Source organism: Trichosurus vulpecula, chromosome 3 (assembly GCF_011100635.1).
Source record: "Trichosurus vulpecula isolate mTriVul1 chromosome 3, mTriVul1.pri, whole genome shotgun sequence".
NCBI classification, from domain to species: Eukaryota; Metazoa; Chordata; class Mammalia; order Diprotodontia; family Phalangeridae; genus Trichosurus; species Trichosurus vulpecula.
The window spans coordinates 13,415,298-13,437,297 of NC_050575.1; the positions used below are offsets into that span (position 1 = coordinate 13,415,298).

Genomic DNA, 22,000 nt, shown 5'->3' on the forward strand with positions numbered 1-22,000 from the left:
CTCAATTATGTTTGAGGTAGTAGACAACCGAGAGTAGGAAAGCAGAAACACGATGGGCTGGGAGAACAAAATACCTGCCTGACTTTGTGCAGTCAGGTTTCACCCAGAAATAGAATATTATGAAAGACCTTGGGGCTTGTCTCTTTTATGCTTTTAAAAATAGACTCTCCCCTCCCCCCTGCCCTGCCCCTTTTCAATTCCCTCTCCTTTCAAGTTTTACTCAGGACAGTTCCTGGGATTGCTTTGTTTTGTGGTTTGTGGAAATTTCTAACTGTGTGTGTGTGTGTGTGTGTGTGTGTGTGTTTCTCTACTGCAGTGGCTCCATCCTTTCCCTCCAAGAGGTAGGCACAAGTGGCCCTCATGCAGAAAAATAAAGGAGATTTTTGTTTGAAAATGCACTCAAAGGGAAAAGACAGCTCGCTGTCCTGAGAGCTGGAGGATGTGTATTAATAAATACCACTTTTCTTTATAAAAATAGTTTAGATCTATAAAAGGGGGTTCATCTCATAGGTGGAAAAGATGTTTGTGTGAAAAAAATGCTCTTGGTGCTGCAAACTTTTTATCCCCAGGGGCAAATGGGTAGGGGTGGGGAAGAGGAGAAAATGTTCTCTCTCTCTCTCTCTCTCTCACTCTCTCTCTCTCTCTCTCTCTCTCTCTCTCTCTCTCTCTCTCTCTCTCTCTCTCTCTCTCTCTCTCTCTCTCTCTCTCTCTCTCTCTCTCTCTCTCTCTCACTCTTTCTCTCTCTCTCACTCTTTCTCTCTCTCACTCTCTCTCTCTCTCTCTCTCTCTGGACTCTGGGATTTGTGGCCCAAGCATTCCATATGTGATCCTTATTGCATTCTGGGGGAGGCTCAGTTGAGAAGGGTCCCGTAGAACTGTGCTTTGGTCAGACTGTCCTTCCGGCTCAGGCCGGTACTCGGAGTCCGTTGAAACTGTTGCTGTTTGCTGTGGATGGATGGGTGGAGACCTGGCTCCTTGGAAGACAGGTGGATTTCTGGGGATGCTTCCATGGAACTTGGCTCCAGGGAGCCAGCTGAGCTTGCAGGGCTCACATTGGCATAGCTGCCACCCAGTCTGGGACTTCCCTCAGGGACAGGGCTTACCCTGCCATCCCCACACATCTGAACTGTGAGCCTCTCACTACCAGCCTCACTGGGTGCGTAGGCAGGCAGTTGGTCCGGTGGGCGGCCAGGGCTTATGTTCAGATTCATGTTGCTGTCCTCAGGAAGGAAGCAGGAGTCTACCAGCTGGCTTTGGGAGAGGTCATCTCCCTCTGAGAAACTGTCTGCTTTGTAGGTTGGGTAGATGGGGCTGGCCCTGCTGTCTGCCTTCTTGCCAGGGCTACCAGTGAAGTACTGCTCAGGGAAGCTGTGGGGAGAGATGCGGCCAGCCTCAGGATAGGAGTAGGCACCGATGTCCTCAACGGTCAGAGACCGCCACCGGCCTGGCAGCTCCTCGTCTGAGCGGTGGGCACCGCGGCTTTCACTGCGAAGCTTCTGGGCCACCAGGGCCTGCTGGGCCTCCAGGGTGGCAGGGAAGCGGAAGGGATCTCCAGCATATGGGGACAGCGTCCTGACAAAGGGGGGTGTGGCCTGCCCCTCGGGGCCCAGCTCCACATGCTGCGGGGCCTGGACTGTGGCAAAGCACGGGCTGCAGGGCCGCTCATAGGCCGCGGTCGCCTGTCGGTTGAAGATCTCATCCCGGCTGTTCAGATAGATTGCCTGTTGAGAAGCCGTCAGCGTGCTGGCCTGGGCATGCTCCTTTTCCTCCGAGGTCACACTGAAGCTGGAATAAGAGCTGGAGGTGGGCAGGGAGGCGACGTATTCAGGGAAGGCCTCATGGGAGAAGCTAGAGTGGAAGCCGTCTTCCTCGGCTGTGCTGTCAGTGGAGTGCTGGGACCGAAGAAAGCCCACATCCTTCACCTGCATGTCCATGCTCGGCCGGCGGTCCCTCCGCCGTTCCTCAGGGCAGTAGAGGGCTGTGTCGCTACAGTAAATGTCTGACTTGAACTGGGTCCGAGGGCTGGCTTTCTCAGCTACCTCCCGGAAGGCCAGGTCCCTGGCGGAGGCATTGGACAGGTGAGAGGACAGGCTGCTAGGTTCAGGCTTGTCCAGGACCTGGGAAATGACACACGTGGGGATGGTGTCAGCAAAGGACGGGTGGCAGAGGGGGGCCGGCAGGCCGCAGCCATGTTTCTCCATGTGGAGGCTGACCCGCTCCTGAAAGTCAGACGGCAGCTGGAACACAGGGAGGTGGAGCAGGGAGGGGAGAGAGGGAAAAGACAAGGGTCAAAGTCAGTCTCTGCATTCAACCAGGCCGATGTGGCCGCGATACAAATTGCCGGTTAGCGCTCGTAAAACAGTGTGGGGGCACGGTGAGGATCACTGGGGAGTGCCGTCTACCACAGAAAGCCTTTGGATATTTCTAGGGTGCTCCAGAACTAGAACTAGATTTCAAGGAAAAGTTCCTTTCTCCCCCTTCGCCTCCCTTTCATCCCACTACCAACGGAGAAGTCCAGCCTTCACCAACAGCGTGGAAATAGTAAAAAATAAAACGAAAAACCAGAATGCTGTTAGGGCTGTAAGGCAGCCACAGAAATGTCAGGGGTCAGGGGACCCGGCTCTGCCCCAGACTCGCCAGGAGGCCTTGTTTCTTTCCTTCTCCAGGTCTTAGTTTTGCTGTCTTTAAAATGACAGGATTGATCATCTCGAAGCCCCCTTCCACCACTGGCGTATTTGCTGGGATTCCAAGGCCTCTTTCTAACTCTGCCTTCATTAATGCACAAAATCTCGTCTTTGTCTGCTGCACCTCGCTCACTGGGTGTCATATAGGTGCTTAATAAGCACGTTTTATTCATTCCTTCACCTTCCCTACTCTTCCTCTGCCCCAATATAGCGGGGTCATCTGGTGGGTTTCCAGATCAGAAGACTTTGGCAGAGAAGGCTTTTTTGCCTTTCCAAGATTTAAGATTCCCCCTTAAGAGTCCTCTCTGCTCAGTGCCCCCGGCTCTTTCCTGGACACACCTCAGCCCCCAACTCTCAGGCCCAGCTCTCATCCCAGCCCTACTCTTCTTGTTCCCCTCCCCCAATCACCTCCACCTGAAATAAGGCGAGTAATATTGCTGACGCCACCACCCGGGGCAGGCTGTGCCGGCAGCAGTATTAGACACAGCGGCTACAGATGCAACAAAGATTGAGGAAGAAAGGTAAGCGGAATGAGACTGACGGCCTCACCTCCAAGGATAAAATCAAGAGAATTGTGCCTGCAACACCCCAGGGGTGTGTGTGTGTGTGTGTGTGTGCGTGCGCGCGTTGTATGCAGGCATGTGTGTATGGATGCACATGTGTGTGCGTGCATGTATGTGTGTGTGCGAGAGAGAGAGAGAACTGGGGTAGGCACGGTGCAGCCATCACACTACTGTTTGATCCATTTGTCAGTGCTCTGCCTGCGCTCCTTCCCAGATAGCCCCAACAGCTTGTTTTATCAGAAAGAACAGGAGCCTGGTGGCTGTGACGTCAGGGTTTGAATCCAGGCTCTGCTGTGCACTAGCTGGGGGACCCTGGATAAGTCTTCTACGAGCCTCAGGCTCATAATCTGCAAAATGGGTGTCACCCTGTCCCACAGGGTTATTATGAAGAAAGTACTTTGTAAAGCTGAAAGTGGTGAGAGAAGCGTGAGCTGTGGCTTTTTAATATGTCAAGGATTTGTGACTTCCTTCCACTGATACAGATTGCAACCTATCCAATATCTTACAGCTGACAGCTAAGAGTTGTCTTGGTCAAAAAAAAATGTTGATTACTCTTCTGGCGGTGAGGGCTAGAGAAGAGACCGATGATATCACTGGTACAGAGAACTCCCAGGCGAAGGAATTCCCTTTACCAGGGCAGGTGAGTACCTTTTCTGAAAGTCATGTGGTCTTAAGAGAGTGTCCTAGTGAATGAGAGGTTAAGAGACTTGCTTAAAGTCACAGGGCCGGCAGGATCTGAACCCAAGGCCTCCTGGCTTTGAGGCCGGTTCTCCATCTGCTATGTCCTGATGTCCCTCTAATGATGAAGAATTTAAAAAGGTGTGATGACAGCAGCCTATGAAACCATTACTAAGGCATGGGGGAGGGGTGTGATCTGTGTCAGCAAGGATTGGATAGTGGAGACGGGGACAAAATAAATTCTCCCAGTATTAATGTGTCTATATATACATACATGCATACACATATATACATTAAATGTGTGTATATATACACACATGCACATCCGCACACTCACTATGTATGTATGTACATGTGTCTATATACATGTGTCCCCAGCACCTAGCACAGTGACTGCACATGGCAGATGCTTCGTTAATGTTGACTTGCTTGGTTACCCTCAGAACCTTGGTTACCCTACTTTTCAGAAGTAGCAAGCTGCTGCTGTTGGACTGAGTGGACTAACGGGTTAGGAGGAGATGACAGGGGGAGGGATGGAAGGGGAGGGGGACAGCACAGATGTAGTGACTTGGTGGGAGCGAGATGAGATGACAAGACTGAGATGGGAAGGGGAGGGAGTGGGATGAGGTAAGGAATGGGCAGGAGAGGTTCCTAGAAGGTGAGTGCAATAAGAGTTAAGTGGAGAGGGACAGGCCATTGAACAGGACAATCTGACTTTAGTCAGACTTCCAAATTTTCATGAGTCAGGCTACTGATGGCCCCACACTTACACTTACTTACTTAATATCAGTGTGAGGGGAGGAAGGCCCAGGCCTTCTTACAGAGGAGGTACCAGGCTACCCCAGAGAATGCCCCTTCTTTAGGCCCAGCTCAATCTAAGGCAAATTACTTGGGTGTCATTTTCCTTAACTAGAGAGGGCCCAAGACCTAAAACAATCAATCCCAGACAACAGCTTGTTATAGAAAGTGGTAAAGCCCTGACTTGGAAGTCAGAAAACATGGGTTCCTGGCCCCATCCTTGGACAACAGACACATCCTGTGTCACTAAAACCACAGTGGACGCCTTTTCGGCTTGGCAGGACTTACTACAGCTCACTAGAGCTCACTAGTTCTAGTCTTCGGGGGCCCAGGAACACCTCTACAGCACAGATGGAGGCATCCGAGGAGGACTTTAATGATTGTGGTTATTTCTGATAGCCTGTCCCCTCCTAGAACAATGGTACCAAAATCAAATAGAAATGGTCTCCGCAGGTTACTTAGAAGTGACTTAGAAAACTACAAATGAACACTGTCTATGTTGGACTTTTATTTATTTTGCTAAACATTTCCCGGTTACATTTTAATCTGATTCTGGCCACACCCAGCAGCCTGCTGTGAGTGTGACACATCTGTCCAAGACATTAATTATGATTCTAATAATGAAATACCTATAATAAAAATAACAAATGGTTACTACTTCAGGGTCTGTCTGCCCTAGCCTAGGTTATTTGGGACCAACTGGATTAAGAATTTAATACTTCCAGGTAGAAGAAGGATTTTGCAGGAAGCTTGATTTCAGGGGAGGTCTCAGCCCCCTTATAGGGTGAATAAAGGTCTTTTAAGAGACCTGGAATTTTACCTAGGATTTGACAGTTTTCCCCTTCTTTAGGGTATTAGTGTCAGTTGTGGAAAAGGAGAATCAGGACCCTCAAAGCTTCCCCCCCGCCAGGTTCTCGGCTCTTAGCCCCCTACCACGCCCCCTCCGTGGCAGTCTGCTCTATCTCAACTCCCCTCTCCTACCCCCCACCCCACCAGATGCCGGGTCTGGCTGGGGTCAGAGCCCCAGGAGGTACTACACAGTGCCCACAGCCCAGGCAAAGGCACAAAGGTTGGTCACATTACCTCCGACACCGTGTGGGACCTGTCGTAGGTCTTGCTGCACTGAAGCAGCTGAGCGGCTAGATTGCAGTCCTTCCTATAGAGCTCCTAAAAAAACAAGAGAAGGCTGATTGGCACGTGGGGCTCAGGACGGCCCACTGCTGATGGTGACCAAGGAGAGCGAGGCTCTTGGGGTGGGAACAGCCCGGGGTGTAATTCCTCTGCTCTCAGGCTCAGTGCTGGAAACTGGCTTCCCCAGAGCACAGGGGAATTCTTTGTAATACCAAAAAAAAATATTTTTTAAAGAAAGCAACATGATTAATAATTGGAAGATTTTAACACAGAAAAAAAGACAACTTTTATTTTCTACTAAATATGTGAGACCTTAGGCAAGTCCTTTCCCTCCCTTGTCTTTATTAATTTTGTCCAGTGAAGGAGATGTGCTTACTAATGTCTAAGTCTCACTTGAGCTTTAACATTTTATGTTCTAAAGTCCCCTTGAATTTTTATGAACTCTGAACATTTTATGTTGTAAAATTCCTTTGAACTCTGAACTTAAATGTTCTACAAAGGATTCAAGAGGAATTGTTATCTCATATGATTTAGAACTACAAGGGATCTCAGAGGTCATCTGGTCCAGTTCCATTTTATAGATGAGGAAGCTGAAGCCAAGGGAGGGGAAGTGCCCAAGGTTATACAGAGTGAGGAGGAAAACTGGGATTTGAACCCAGGTCCTCTGATGCCAAGTCCAGCACATTTTCCCACTATGTCTCCCTGGCTCCCAAAGGATAGTCAAAGAAGGCAAAGACCAAGAGACCCAGGAGAGCCACTGCATTGCAATGACAGTATATCAGACATAGGGGAGCCTAGCAGAAACAGCAGGAGGAAGACAAAGAAGTATGTGGGGGAATAAAGGAGATGGGGGAATCAGGCCATTTCAGTGAGCTGACCAAGGGGCAGTTAGGTACATCTCCTGGGATCTCTTGTAGGCTGAGGTAGGTGCCTTTCTGGTCTCCCTGGGGTTGGGGCACCCCACCGTAACTCCCTCTGTAGCACCCAAAGGAGCATGCATCTCTCCCTGGGTGCCCATGACCTTCTAGCTCAGGCTGGCAGGGTCTGTCCCTCCTCTACTCAAGTCCAGATAACGGAGGTCTAAACCTCTGCTTTCAAAGGCCCTGCCGTGGGCCACAGAAGCATCATTTCCTCTTCCCAGACTTTCAGATCTCAGACAAATCTCAGACAGATCTCACAAAATCTCCGGTTTGGAGGTAACCTCAGAGGTTCTCTCTCCAGTCTAATTTCTGAGCAAAATTCTTCTCTCTAACACCCCTGTGCTACACAAGCCCAGCTAGCAGATTCCTAAGAATGAGGTGCTTCCTCCCCTTGGTTCTGGGGGGAGGTGGGATAGAGAATGTGGGTGTTTCCAGATTATTCTGGGTTCTTTCTAAAAATGACATGAGGAATATACTCAGCAGAAGCAACATGGGAAGGGAAAAGAGCCAGATGTGCTTGTGTTTCTCTGAGAGGTGACCTCTCCTGCTGTCCGTTGGGCTTAGGAGTGTCATCATTGGGCTAAGTGAAGGGTCACTCCCTATTTACACCTCGTACTGTGCCAAGGAAGTCACGTCCTAGGAGTTAGTGGTGCAGGGGAAAGGATATTGAATTTGGACTAAGATTCATTAGGCCATGGATTCAAGTCCTGACAATGATACTTACTTACCGTAAATAGTTTTGGGTAAGTCAGCACCTCTCTGAGTCTCTAAAATATATGAAATAACACTTAGACAGCTTGCTAGACCTGTGCCTGACAGATCTGTTGTGAGTAAACCATTCTCTACACCAGAAGTTCTATAGAAATATGTGAGCTGTTATTTTATTTCTATTATTATTATTATAAAAAGTGACAGATGAGAATACTGGGAGGAAATGAATAGGGGAAAAACTGACTTTAGCGTCACCCAGATCTAAGCTGGTGAATCTATATGTTATACTCTCAGCCTTCTGGGTGCTGGGAAAACAGATGCAAACAGTAGGAACACCAACTATTAAATTTACAGATAGATTTTAAAAATCTCTGTTGCATGTGCACATAGTTTTGGCTGTTACCTTCAAACTTTGGCTGTTTGATGGGCTTGGATGGAGAGCCACCCCTGGTGATGGCTCAGCCCCCCGCATAGTTGCTACGGAAATGAACTCCATCCAAAGCTCATTCCCAGAGGGCACTAGACTTGGCATGCCAGATTTGACCCTTGGACATTAAGGGCATCCATCCCTTAGCAACAGTGCCAAGCAGCCACACTGCTGTCTTGAGGTCACTTCACCCATCCCACGTCCCTTTCTCCTTTTCGCTTCCCCCCACCATGTAGCTGTGACCTCTTTGCCCACTATTATCTCCACCCCCACTTCAATCCAAATCTGCCCTTAGATCTTTCATGTGCACTTGAATATCAAACCTGAAAAGAGATTACAACAGGTTCTCTGAAGATACTGTGATGTGGTGAAAAGAGCATTGAGTCCGGATCCAGAGGACCTAGGTTCAATGTCATGTTTACCCCCTTGGGCCTCTGATTCCTTTCTGCAAAACTACAACTAGATGAACTCTAAAGTCTCTTCCAGCTCCAACATTCCATGAACTTCCTTCACATCCTACGAATACAGCATGGAGCTTCCCTGTCACAAGGGTCCACGTCTTCAGTTAGAAGGATGAAACCTTACTGGCAGCTCTCTGGGCACCTGCTAGCAGGGAGGGGGAGATTTTCTTGGCTAGCAGGACATTGTTGGTATCACTGAAATCACTCTGTAGACAGTTAACTGTCCATTTTACCCACGGGTGAGGCCAGCTCTGATTTACAACAGTGACAGTCATTTTGAGGCGTGGAAGGCTGAGATGGGGCAATCACTTTGCAATTAGGAAAACCATTCTATCTCAATAAATATTCCTTCCCCTGAACTTGAAACTTTTTTTCCTTTCCCTCACTTTGGGGTCTGGTCCAGGACAACCTATCTCGAAACTAGAATAGCTGTAATGAGAACATTTTCTGCCATATTCTAGATGTACTCTTGGAACCCTCCTGTGATAGTCAACCCTTTCATGCCCCATTAGTGGCCACAGAACTTTACCAAAGGAGAATTTCCTTAATGTTCCTCCCACAGTCAAAATCTTGAGTTCCCTCCCCTTAATTTCCTCACCTTGCAAGGATTGCAGACTTAGATAATCAACCATAAAAGTGTCTGTGTGTGGGAGAAGTAAGTACAATGAATGGATTTGTCCATAGCTATTGTGGGTACCTGGCGAAGGGTTCCCAAATCAATACTTACATTGTCCTCTGACAACTTATCTATTGTCACCTTGGCTTCTAGGAGGTGGTTGTTGAGGGCTACAATCTCATGGCTCAGGGCCCTTTTCTCCTCTTCGTAGTGTTGACCCTGGGCACAGAAAGGGAGCAATGGTCAGTGGGGTTGCTTCAGGAGAGGGGTTGTTGCTGAGAGCTCCCTCCTGCCTGGGGAGAACCATGGGAGAAAAGTGCTATCTGTGCCCAGAGCCTCATTGCTTAGGGGGGAAAAATCCCAAGAACTTGCTTTCCAAGAGGTTGAGGGAACCTTGGGAGGTCACCTGGCTCAGTCCCTAGCTGAAATGCAGAAAGGTCTAGACACAGATAAACAAATTTGCCAAGTACACAAAACTGGGAGGGGTGGATAAAATATTGTTAGATGAAATAATCAGGTTTCACAAAGTTATGGCCAAGCCAGAACTGATTAGGGGTAAAAGATGAAATCTCGCAGGTATACATGTAACTTGTGAAAAGCAATTGACCCAATGGAGAGAAGGCCAGCTCAATCAAGGTCATCTGGATTTAACACTCACTGTTTAGGTGAGCCCCCCCCCCCAACTATCCCTAGGAAACTATAAGATTATAAGTTTAAGAACAGTTGCTCATCTGTTTTAGTAGAGGTAATTTAATGTGCTATTACAATAAGAAAAGTCACACCAGAACATTTTCTCCGTGACCCTGGGGTATAATCTTCCTCAAAGGCACAAATGGGACAAATAGACATGTGAAGGGCACACACATGGAGGAACACACACCTAGGAAACATGCAGCCAGGGTGCACAGATAGAGAATACATGTGGCCAATGCGCATGGGTGGAGATTTCAGTACGATAGGGCCAGTGTCCTTGTTCTGCTTCCACTGGGTCTGTGCCCCAGTGGTCTCTGCCAGGATGTGGTCTCTGCTGGGTGTGGGCATGGAGTCTGGTCTCTTCTGGGCATTGTTTTCTGCTGGTCTCCTGAGGCCCCTGCTTGACAGTGTTCTATTGGTCTGTAGTCACTGCTGGATGCCGCCAAGCATGTTTTCACCGGGGAAATGATTTCCAGATTCTCGCTTCAGCTGGACTCCACAGCTGAAATACTCCATCTTCCCCGTAATAGAAACAGTGGGCTCTGCCATCTTTCCTTTAGCTAAAAGTTCAAAGGCTTAAGGTATGCCTCATTTGGAAAGGCAAAGACTTTGGCACTAGACTCGATAAGAACCCTTAGCAGATTGGCTTTTCTCCTTCCATTTGTAAAGAGTCTGTTAGTTCTCAGAGTCATCATTGGAATAGACATTTCTTCTCCCAAAGGACGTCCCTCACCACAACCATTAAAATCCAGTCTTCCCAGAAACGAAGCTCACAGAACACAGAATGACCAGCAAGATGGCAGAACCCTCAGACTTTAGTGTATTTTTAAAGCCCAACCTCCTGCTTATCAAAGACAAGATCTCTGTCTGAAACTTCAATCTGATGTGGTTTTAGGCATTCCTTGTAGCTCCGGACTAATGTCTAATTGTTCATACTGTACATGGTTCAAAGCCCTTTATAGAACCTGGGCTCACATGAGGCCAGTTTCCCTTTCTCTGTCTCTGCCCATAGCCCAGAGTGAACAAAACTCTAATAAATCTCTCAAACAAAGCTTACAACTTACAAACAAAGGCTCACAACCAAGGTCTCCCCAAATGGGATCTCCATTCCGGTATATGTATTCAGTGTTCAATATGGATACCAAGTATGGGGTGGCTTTTATTGCATTCACCGCACACCAAAAAACGCCTATGATGCTAAGGTCTCAGAGAAGCCCATAAATTAATACTGGAGCACAGAGTGCTCAATGATTCCTTCTCTCATTTCCAAGAGGAGAATTGGGAGTGCCCTCAGGGTCACTCAAGCTAGTCCCTCTCTGCCTCAGTCTCCCCCAGTCTCCTCAAGCCTCGGTCATAACCATTCTATGGTTTAGATTCACTGGCAAGGTAAACATGCTGTGGAGCTTGCTGAGAAAATAAATCTCTTCTCACTGGCCTTGCACTGTATGAATAATGCACTGGCTTTACTCAGAAAGTGGGGAACTCCATGGAAACCAAACAGACTTTCGTCCTTCTCCAAGGAGTATGGCTATTTTGTAGGAGTTTTGCAAGGAATTCCACCTGCTGCTGGAAACATGAATTTATTCCTTCAAAAAAAAGTTATTTTTGCTAAGACACTATAGTTCTCACTGTTCTGGCACTCCTACAGCCTCTATGGAGTCTTCAGACAATCCTTATTTTCTATCACCATTGAAACGATTTCATTCTTGAGCATCTGTCATCTATTCCTATATTTTTAATCTGTGGTCCAGAAATCCAAATCTTATTCTCAGGCATCACCTTCTTAGCCAGCTGTTCGCTGCCTGAATTCATTTTTCTTTTCTAGGTCTCTTGCCTTTTTAAAAAAGAGTATTTTATTTTTTCCCTAATTATATGTAAAGATAATTTTTAGCATTCATTTTTACAAAATTTTAAGTTGCCAGTTGAGTTCCAAGATCTCTTGCCTTTAAAGGGCAAAGCATGTAAATCTGATAGCTCCCTTCAGCAGTGGCCTGGGAGTCCAGTGTGGTGCCAGTCCCACAAATTGAAGACAGTAGGGGAAGGCAGAGAAGAGGGGAAGAATACAATAACCTGTAGCCCTATGGTCTTCAGCGTCTTGTCTAAGACTTTGCCATTTTGGGCAATATTTCCTGGGCTCCTTTTGGCTACTGCCTGGTCATATGGAACCACAGGAATCAAAGAAGTGGATACTAGTTATCCATGCTGGCAAATCTTAGGAGGGTCTGTTACATCTTGGCTAAGTGTCTTAGCTACATAATCTAGGAAAACAAAACCTCTATTGTTATCAGGTTGACATATAGGTCCCTCAGTACCTCTAAGCAGGAAGTCCCTAATCATTCCTATTCTTACCCTTACTGGATGAACTCTCACCTTATCCCTTCTGTGGTTCCTTGGAGGACTAGTAACTCCTTCCTCTACATCAGCTTCCTCCGCCTCTGATTTATCACTTGAAAGAGAGAAGAGATGGCCCCAGAGAGCAGAACTGGGCACCATGGGTACAAGTTTGAGGGAGGTGAGACCAGTTGCCTTGGTAGGCAGTTGGCTCCCTCTCTCACTGAAGGTCTTCAAGTTGAAGCCAGATATATTGAGGAAGAGATTCATATTCAGACACGGTTTGGACAAATAGCATCTGAGACAACTTCCAATTCTAAGATTCTGTGTGCCAATGATTGGGAAGAGTAATTAAAGGTTTATCACAGCAACTTTGCATTAGAGATCTTGTTTACAGCAATTTACCCTCTCCCAAATGCCAAAGCCACAGGCAATGCTACCGTCTGCACAGCCTGAGCTGGAGAATTTATGAGCATAAAATATACACATTTCTTTCAAAGCTTGGAAGACATAATTTGATAATCAGCTTTTGGCCAGAGGGTCCTTTCTGATTTGAATAGAGAGTTCTCTATTCTTCAGACTGCTGAGTTTCCTGTCACAGGAATCATATGCAAAAACACCCAAAAAACAAAACACAAAAGAATTTAAAGCAGGAAGGTAACAGACATCCAGTTCAACATTCACTTGACAGAGGAGCCTGAGGCCCAAAGAACTTAGATCAATTGCATATGTTTACTCAGCAGGTTTTTGTCATAGCCTGCACTTGAACCCTGGTCCATTGATTCTTGTCCAGGGCTCTTTCCCCCAACGCTGTGCTGAAGAGTGGAGAAGCCACATAAGAGGTAGAGATCCTGGAGGTTGCCAGACTGAGTTTTTGTCTTATTAGGGAAATAGAACCTTGGGTCCTGTAAACTCAGTTAAAAAAAAAAAGAATCCAACCTCCTCCATTCCCTGCTACTAGGTTCATAGGACCTAGAGCCTGGAAAGGCTTTAGAGGTCATCCAATCTAATCCCCTCATTTTATGGACAAGAAGACAAGGCCCAGAGAAGATGTTAAATAGCGTGTCATATAGGTGGGAAGAGGCAAAGCTAGTATTTAAATTCAGGTCTTCTGATTTTTTCCACCTTATCAGAGAGCACTTAAAAACTAGAGTTGTAGGATGTCAGTTCTGTACTCCTGGCGCCTACGGAGATGCTTCAGTCAATCATTACTGTGTTGTTGCTGAGGATGACCAAATCCGCTAGTAAGTTTGTACTGAGCTTCATAGGGGGCACGTTTCTGTGCTATGTGTGATAGGAAATGCTGAGAAGTATTAGAAAGAGGGCTTGCTCTTGGGGCCTCCTAGGATGGTCATGAAGCCGTGACTGCCTGGTGTCAGGGGTAGAACATGTGTCAGGAATTAGGGAGATGAATTGAAATCCTCGCTCTGTGGCTCATTTGCTACATGGTGGTGATCAAGTCACTCCAGTTCTTCGGGAACTCCTTCAGAAAATGAGCAATTTGGGCCAGTCCTTTAATGACTACTCTCCCAACTAGTACCTAACACAGTGCTGAACATATAAAAGAGGTTAATAATTACTCTTTTATTAATTTTATTTTACACACGTTTACTGTGTGCTTGACACAATAGGTGATAGCAGAAAGAACAAGGTATGATGGTTCTCCCTTCAAGGAGCTGAGAGTCTAGCCCACGAGGATAAGTTAAGTACATGCATAATTATGATACAAAATAAAAAATAAGTGTGTAAGAGAGGTACCAGTACTGGGGGTGGGGTTCTCTTCTTCCTTGATTGGGGTGCTAGGGATCACTTCTTTTTTTTAATCTCTGTTTTGTTTTGTTTTATTTTTATTTTTTTCTGTTAAGCATTTCCCAATTACATTTTAATCAGATTCTGGCCACAGGGGGAGTGTTGGGGACCACGTATTCTACTGTTGGGGCTGCTTCTTCCTGGATGAGGGATCACTTCTTTGGGACAGTTAAAATCAGAAGAACAGAATGTTACAGGTGGAGAGAACATTACATCAAAGATTTAGGAAGGGACCTTAGAGATTATCTAGTTCAACACCTTCCCTATTTTACAGAGGAGAGAATTGAAGCCTGCGAAATAAACAGCTCGAGAATTCACACAAACCAAAAGCCTCAGACCTAGGATTTAGGACTTTGTCATCTGACTCCAAACCGAGTCTTCTTTCTGTTGTGCCACAAACCCTTCTGTTTGGCACTGGAGCAGCTCAGACCTGAGTAGTGCCGAGCCTAAGATGTCCCCAGGGGCCTATGAAAAGCAGCCTTGCCTTCAGACTCAGACTCAGCAGAGAATGCTCTGACAACTGGTGCCCTGGTGTTCCCATGGAAACCGATAAGCTTCGGAAGAGAGTGAGGGTGAGTGGGAACCTTGTGTGAGGGAACAGAGCTTCCCAATGGGGTACCTCTTCTCTGCCTTCCCCTACTGTCTTCAATTTGTTGGACTGGCACCACACTGGACTCCCAGGCCACTGCTGAAGGGAGCTATCAGATTTACATGCTTTGGTTCCCTGCCCATCCCTCCTCCTCCTCCTCCTCCTCCTTTTTTTTTTTTAGAAATTTTCAATCACAATTATAGGAATAAGCATTGACTTGGGAGCCAGAAGGCCAGACTTTGTGACTTAGGTAAATTACTTCCCCTCTCTGGGCATTTCCTTACCTCTAAAGTGAGAAAATCATACCTACATTATCTGCTTCACATTGTGAGGTTCATATGGATTGAGATGTAAGTCCCTTTGTGGCCTGGGATTATAGTATTCAAGAGTTGGAAAGGGTTTTGTGTCCAAAGTGCCTGGCATATAATAGGTGCTTAATAAATGCTTGCTGATGTGACCTCAGAGGTCATCTAGGACAATTTACACATGAAAGAAGAGACCTTAGAGGTCAATTTAATCCAACCATTCCACAGGTGGGGAAACCGAGGCCCAAGAACGTTAAGTGACCTGCCCAAGGTTACTTAGACCATGATTTTCAGGGATGGGACTTGAACCTATATCTTCTCACTCCAGAGCCAGTGTTATTTCACTGTACCAGGCTGCCTCCTTCTGACAAGGGGTCTTCTACATTTACCTAAAGCCCTCCAGTGATGGCGACCTCACTCTCTCTTGATTTGGTCGGTTTCAGTTTTGTACAGCTTTGACTGTTAGGAAGTTTTTCCTTTTATACTAATCAGAGCTCTTTGTGGTTCCTATGTCTATCCTCTGAAGACAAGCCAAACACATGGCAGACCCTTGAAATAGTCATAATCTTAAAGGTAGCGATCATGTCCTCCCTAAGTCTTTCCTTCTACAAGTTTAAACATCTCTGGTTCCTACAAGCAATCCTTTATGTCATGGCTTCCACTTCCCTTCCCTTCTTGGTCAAGCTATATTTTGTTAATGTCCTTCCTAAAATGTGGCATGTGGAAAAGAACACATTTTTCCAGATGTAGTTCAACAGTGAAACTCTCTTACTGTCCCTTGCTCTGGTCTAAAATAGATTTAGTTTGGACTTGAAGGACCCCCTCCTCCCTCACCCTGACTCCAGTTTCTCCCCTTCCAATCTACCTTTTACACAGTTACAGGATGAATTTCCCCTAAAACACTCTGATCCACTTCAATCTTGGCTCAAGAACATACGATAGCTCCCTATTTTCTATCACATCAAGTCTAAATTCTTCTGCCTGGCTTTCAAAGCCTCCTATTATCTGGTACCATCTAACCTCTCCCAATTGCTCCTGCCTTCTTTTTTTTTTTGTTTTTAATCATATTTCCTCCATCCCAGCTGGGTCACTAAGCTTATTCCCACCACCCCACCTTAGCTCATACTTAACAAACATTTGAAACGTCCTCTCTACTTCCCTCCTTTTCCCCCTCTGCTCTCCTTCCGTTTCCTCCACCATCTCCTCTCCCCTCCTCTCCCCTTCTCTCTGCATATCCAAATACTGCCCAGACTAGCTGGATGTTGTTATGTGGTATGATGAATAGAACAGTGGGCCTGGAATCAGGAAGACCTGGCTTCAAATCCAGCCTCAGATCTTTTCTAACTGGGTGACTGTGGGCAAGTCATGTAATCTCTGTCTGCCTCAGTGTACTCAACTGTAAAACAGGGATAAAAACAGCACCCCACAGAGTTGTTGTAAGGACCAAATGAAACAATGTGTGCAAGGTGCTTAATACAGGGCCTGACACAGAGAAGGTACTCAACAAACACCTGTTCCCTCCCTTCCTCTTTCCATCCTTCAAGGCCTAGCTAAAGTCACACCACTTCCAAGAAGCCTTTCGTGGTCACTTCAGGCAGAGGAGATCTCTCCTTCAACTCCATCTTTCTATACCTCTGTACCCCACTATCTAGCACCCTATCATATTGTATAATATTTTTCTTTGTTTCCCAGGTGTCAAAATTGTGAATTCTATGGGTTTGATCCTTCTTCTGTTTTCCCTACAATATAGTCACTGAACACCTAACTGTGTACACAGGGTGTTGTTGAGTCGTTTTAGTTATTTCTGACTCTTCCTGGCCCCATTTGGGGTTTTCCTGGCAAAGATACTGGAGTGGTTTGCTTTTTCCTTCTTCAGCTCATTTTACAACTGAGGAAACTGAGGCAATCAGTATTAAGCCCTGGGTCACACAGCTAGTAAGTGTCTGAGGCCGTATTTGAACTCAAGTCTTTCAGGACTTCAGGCTTGACACTCTATCCACTGTGCCACCTAACATTGCCCCCCTCGCCCCTTCCAGGGCGACATTTGTCAAATGCCTGACAGATCTCTGTGAGACAATCTAAAATACTGAGTTTATCTATGATAAGCTTTGTGGGGGAAAGGAGCAATCTCACCTGGAAGCAGCTGTCATCACAAAGCCATTGGGGACTTCTTTTCTTTTTATGGGGACTCTTGTTCTAATGTAAGTCGAGCTGTGTCATATTCTGGAGGGCCCAGGAAGAGGTGCTGTAAGGGTTATGTGTGGTCTCTGCGTGAGCCTCTCTGTGTGGGAATATATGTGTGTGTGTGTGTGTGTGTGTGTGTGTGTGTGTGTGTGTACCTGTGAATCTTGCTCTGTATTTGTATATGTGGGTGAACATGTGCACTGCTCTGCAAATCCAAGTCTCTGTGTAGCTGTCTCTATGTGTATGGGAATGTGTAGGTGTGTCTGAGTATCCCTGGGTATGCCAGTGAAAGAGAGGGAGAGAGAGAAAGAGGTGGGAGAAGAGAGGGAGGGGGAGAAAAAATAGAGGAAGGGAATGATAGAGGGAAGGAGTGGGGAAGAAGGGAGAGGGGGTGAGAGACAAGAAAAAGAGGGAGAGAGAAGGAGGTGGGAGGAGAGAGGGAGGGGGAGAAAAATGGAGGAAAGGAATGATAGAGGGGAGAGGGGGAGGGAAAAAGGGGGAGGGGGAGAGAAAAGAAAAAGAAGAGGGAGAGAAGGAGAGAAAGGAGGGGATGGGGGAGAGGAGAGAGGCAGGGGAAGGGAAAAGAAAGGATAAAAAGGATGGAGAGAGGGAAGGAGAGGAGGAGAAGGAGGGTGGAAGAAAGAGAAGATAGAGAGGAGGAGAGGGAAAAGGAGATAGGAGAGGAAGGGGGAAGGGGAAGATAGGAGAGGAAGACAGGAAGAAAGGGAAGAGAGGGAAGAAGGAAGGAGAAAAAAGGAGGGAAGGATAAAGGATAAAAGGGGAGAAGAGGGAGGCAGTGAAGGGAATGAAGTGGAAGGGTAAAGGGAAGAAGAGAGAAGTGCATGCGTGTGTGTGTGTGTGTGTGTGTGTGTGTGTGTGTGTGTGTGTGTGGTGGGAGACTCTTGGGGAGGAAGTGCTCTCTATGGCTATGCTAGTCTTGGGGTACCCCCGGCGCCACTCTCTCTCTTCCTGCTCCTCACAGCTTTTCTTAATGAATGATCCTTCTCAGAAATTCCATTTAAGGTTGACAGCTTGCCTAATAACACTAGCTCCCATTTCTTGAGCACTTTGTGGCTTACACTGGTGCTTTCCTCACAACTGTGAGGTAGGTGGTACAAGTACTATATTATGAGCCCTATTTCCAGATGAAGAAGTAGAGGCTCAGGACGGACAATGAAATGATTTGCCCGGGAGGCCTGACTGGCTAATAAGAATCAGGACTGAGACTTGAACTTAGTCAGCAAACATCTATTAAGCGCTTACTGTGTGCCACAGGTTTCCTGGCTCTAAGACCATTGCTGTTACTGCGCTTGACTCGACAGGACTTGGTAACTGAATGGAAGTGAGTGGTGGCGGAGGGGGAAGAGTCAAAGGGGAGCCTGAGGAGTCCTGCCTAAGTGACTGGGAGGCTGGCAGTACCACTGACAAAGAAAGAGCATGAGGACACAGAAGATTCAAGTTTGAGAGCTCGACCTTAGAGGCCACCCAGGCTATTTCCTTCATTTTACAAATGGGGAAATTGAAGCCTAGAGAGAGAAATGCTTTGGTTCCGGGTGACACACAGAGACTATGACAGAACCAGACGAAGATCACCCTGTCCCAAGCCAGAGTTCCTCCCCGCTACTTCATGCTACTCTCTAAGGGAAGAAATCTGAGACAATCCCAGCGCTCCCTCACCTAGGACAGGTTAAAGATTGAATCGCCCATTTAACTGCAGAAAGGCTCTGTTTCAGCCCAGGGAAAGGATTTCAGTAATTTCTGAACAAGAAGGAACATTCTGGGATCCCTAGAACTGCACAGCCCATGTAAGTCAGGCCCTTTTCATCCTTGAGATGCTTGGGAGAACACTAGGACACAGGACAATGAGCCATCTCTATTGGGATGATCCTTCGAATCTGTGTTAGGAAGCTTCAGACTGCGAGGGGCTGTGTGAAATGGAAATGTCAGTTCATTACAGTCAGGTCTTCTGAAAGAGGAAGGATATGTGAGCTGGAAATAGCTGCCCCAGCAACTCATCCTTACTGAGGTGTTTACATAGGAAAGAAGAGGCTCATCCTGAGACCTCAGGGGGGCTGCTCCCTGCTCTGGGCTAGATTGCCCAGGAGTAAAACGAGAGGGTTGGGTGAGCTGATTTCAAAGGTTTCTCCCAGCTCTGTCATTCTATGTTCTATATGCTAAGCCCCTCCTAGCTCCGACATTCTACGTTCTAGGATTCCAAGGCCCCTCCCAGCTCCGACATTCTACGTTCTAGGATTCCAAGGCCCCTCCCAGCTCCGACATTCTACGTTCTAGGATTCCAAGGCCCCTCCCAGCTCCGACATTCTACGTTCTAGGATTCCAAGGCCCCTCCCAGCTCCGACATTCTACGTTCTAGGATTCCAAGGCCCCTCCCAGCTCCGACATTCTACGTTCTAGGATTCCAAGGCCCCTCCCAGCTCCGACATTCTACGTTCTAGGATTCCAAGGCCCCTCCCAGCTCCGACATTCTACGTTCTAGGATTTCAAGGCCCCTCCCAGCTCTGACATTCTACGTTCTAGGATTCCAAGGCCCCTCCCAGCTCTGACATTCTACGTTCTAGGATTCCAAGGCCCCCCCGGCTCTGACATTCTACGTTCTAGGATTCCAAGGCCCCCCCGGCTCTGACATTCTACGTTCTAGGATTCCAAGGCCCCTCCCAGCTCTGACATTCTACGTTCTAGGATTCCAAGGCCCCTCCCAGCTCTGACATTCTACGTTCTAGGATTCCAAGGCCCCTCCCAGCTCTGACATTCTACGTTCTAGGATTCCAAGGCCCCTCCCAGCTCTGACATTCTACGTTCTAGGATTCCAAGGCCCCTCCCAGCTCTGACATTCTATGTTCCAGGATTCTAAGGCCTCTTTCATCTCTGACATTCCCAGGCTCCAGGAGGGAGGCCGCAGCCTAGCCCAGCTGAATTTAAATAGCTCTGGTATTAATATAAATCAGAACCCAGTTGACATGCAAATATAGCAGGCACTTATAATTAGCTTCAGGTAGAAGAGTTAAGGGAAGACTCCTCCTCAAACACATTCTTTTTAAAAGAGCAGTGAAGATGTTCCTTCTTTCCTGTAATCCCAAAGTCCCTGCTTCTCAAATGAGCATGCTCCTCGGTTGCCTATTTTTAGTTGCAACTGAGAACCTTTTGAGAAAACACAGCCTATTTCTCCTACAACGAGCATATCTTCCAAACAGGGAAACTAATAGTCAGCCAACAGACTCGGTGGGAAGCCCGGGCATCGCCTCACCTAGGCAGGACAGGCCAATGGCTTCTGTGCTTTGCTGTTTGAGTGGGGGAGGAGGTGGGGGGAGGAGATGGGCAGAGCTCTTCCCCGGGTCCTGCACTACTTTGGGACCAAGTAGTTGGAGACAGTCAGAGACTCAGGGAGGCAACAGGTGGATGGGTGGAGTGGTGATTTACCAGTGGGCTTCCTTTTGTGAAGCTTGGCTTCCTGAAGGGCTACCTAGAGCTGGGGAGGATCCTCTAGACTGGACGAAGAAACCATAAATCCTTAGACTATAAGAGCTGAAAGGCATCTTAGAATCCATCTAGTCATTTTATGAATGAGAAAATGGAGGCCTAGGGAGGTCCAGTCAAGTCGGTGAACATTTGTTAAGTGCTACTATGTGCCAGGCATTGTACTAGGTGCTGGTGATGCAAAAAGAGGCAAGAGACAGTCCCTGCCCTCAAGGAGCTTACAGTCTAAGAGAGGACACAACATGCAAACAAATACATACAAGCACACTATAGACAGGATACATAGGAAATAATTAACAGAGGGAAGGCACTGGAAGTAAAGGGGATTGGGGAAGGCTTCCTGTGGAAGGTGGGGTCTTAGAACTTAAAGGAAGCTGGGGAAGTCAGCAAGTGGGGCTGAGGAAGGAGAGGGTGCCAGGAATGGGAAATAGCACTTTAAAACCTTAAATGAGTTCCAGAAATGTAAATTGTTATCATTCCTCCCACAAGACACTCCATACGCTGACTAGTGTTTGCACTAGCGGTCCCCCATGCCTGGAATTCTCTCCCTCTTGGCACTTAATACAAGCTGGTTGATTGTCTTTACACAAACCTGTTGAGGTAGAAAATGAGCCCCATTTTATTAGATGAATTGTTGAACTTGGAGTCAGGATGATCTGAGTCTTCCTCAGATACTAGCTTAGTGACTTTGGGCAAGTCACTCAACCTGTATCTGCCTAAGTTTCTTCCTCTGTAAAACGGGGATGATGATAGCACCTACCTTCCAAAGTTTTGGGAAAGAAACCTTAAAACACCATAAAAAGGTAGCTATTATTAGAGTCATTTTTATTAGTAAACCAAAGCTCAATGATGATTTGATTTAGACCACACAGCTAGTAATTGTAGGAGCCCAGATTCGAACCCATGCCTCTTGACTCCAGGTCCAGTATGGTTTTCATCCCATACTTCTTATGATGGTCATGTGTTATGATGAGAGATATCCTTTAGGAATGTTAATCTGACAGTATGTGGAAAATGGATTAGAGTCCTGCTGATTCCATAAATCTACCTTCTCCTCCCTGGGCCTCCTATCCTTTCTGGCATCTATCTATATATCTATTTCTATCTCTATATATTACACAGAATAATCTCTGAGCCTATTTGTAGTGGTGGCATTCTTTGGTTCTCCTTCCTTATAGCCACAGATATCAGAGACCAGCTATGGCCAGGAGCTACAAAACCAGACAATACAGCCCTGGGCAATGACAATTCAGAAGTGTGAAGCACTTAATTTGTCACAGTAGCCCTGTGATGGAGGAGGTGCATTAACTGCCCTTTACACCTAAGAGACATCCACCTAAACCGGGGAAGACATTTGCCCAATGTCACACAGCTAGTAAATGGTATATAGTGGATACAGTGCTGGACTTGGGACCTGGATTACAACCCACCTCTGACATTTACCAGCTGTGTGATGCTGGGTGAGTCCCATGGTTCTGAGCATGAGCGCCTCTCTGTGTAAGGTAAATGAGTTGGTCTAGAGGGCTCCTCAGTTCCTTCCAGCTCCAAACCCTCCTGACTACAGGGCCAGTTCTCTTTCCCATCATTCTTTGCTGTGTGGTGGCT

The 22,000-nt window shown here is 46.9% G+C and overlaps 1 protein-coding gene across 1 annotated transcript; it reads right to left on the bottom strand.

Moving 5' to 3' along the window:
* Window positions 1-775: 775 nt before the first annotated feature.
* BEGAIN (brain enriched guanylate kinase associated) lies at window positions 776-10,030 on the bottom strand. Its single transcript, XM_036748877.1, has 4 exons — window positions 9,944-10,030; window positions 9,101-9,208; window positions 5,807-5,890; window positions 776-2,237 (listed from the first exon to the last, which is right to left on the bottom strand). Exons 1-4 carry the CDS (start codon window positions 10,028-10,030, stop codon window positions 852-854), a joined length of 1,665 nt encoding a protein of 554 aa, XP_036604772.1. The 3' UTR covers window positions 776-851.
* Window positions 10,031-22,000: the final 11,970 nt, after the last annotated feature.

Coding starts and splice junctions, on each gene's coding strand:
- BEGAIN (XM_036748877.1), bottom strand. CDS start 10,030: ATGCCCACACCCAGCAGAGACCACATCCTGGCAGAGACCACTGGGGCA. Junction 5,891..9,100: donor ATAAGTTGTCAGAGGACAAT/GTAAGTATTGAT, acceptor TTGTTTTTTTAG/GAGCTCTATAGGAAGGACTG. Junction 2,238..5,806: donor GGTCCCACACGGTGTCGGAG/GTAATGTGACCA, acceptor CCTGTGTTCCAG/CTGCCGTCTGACTTTCAGGA.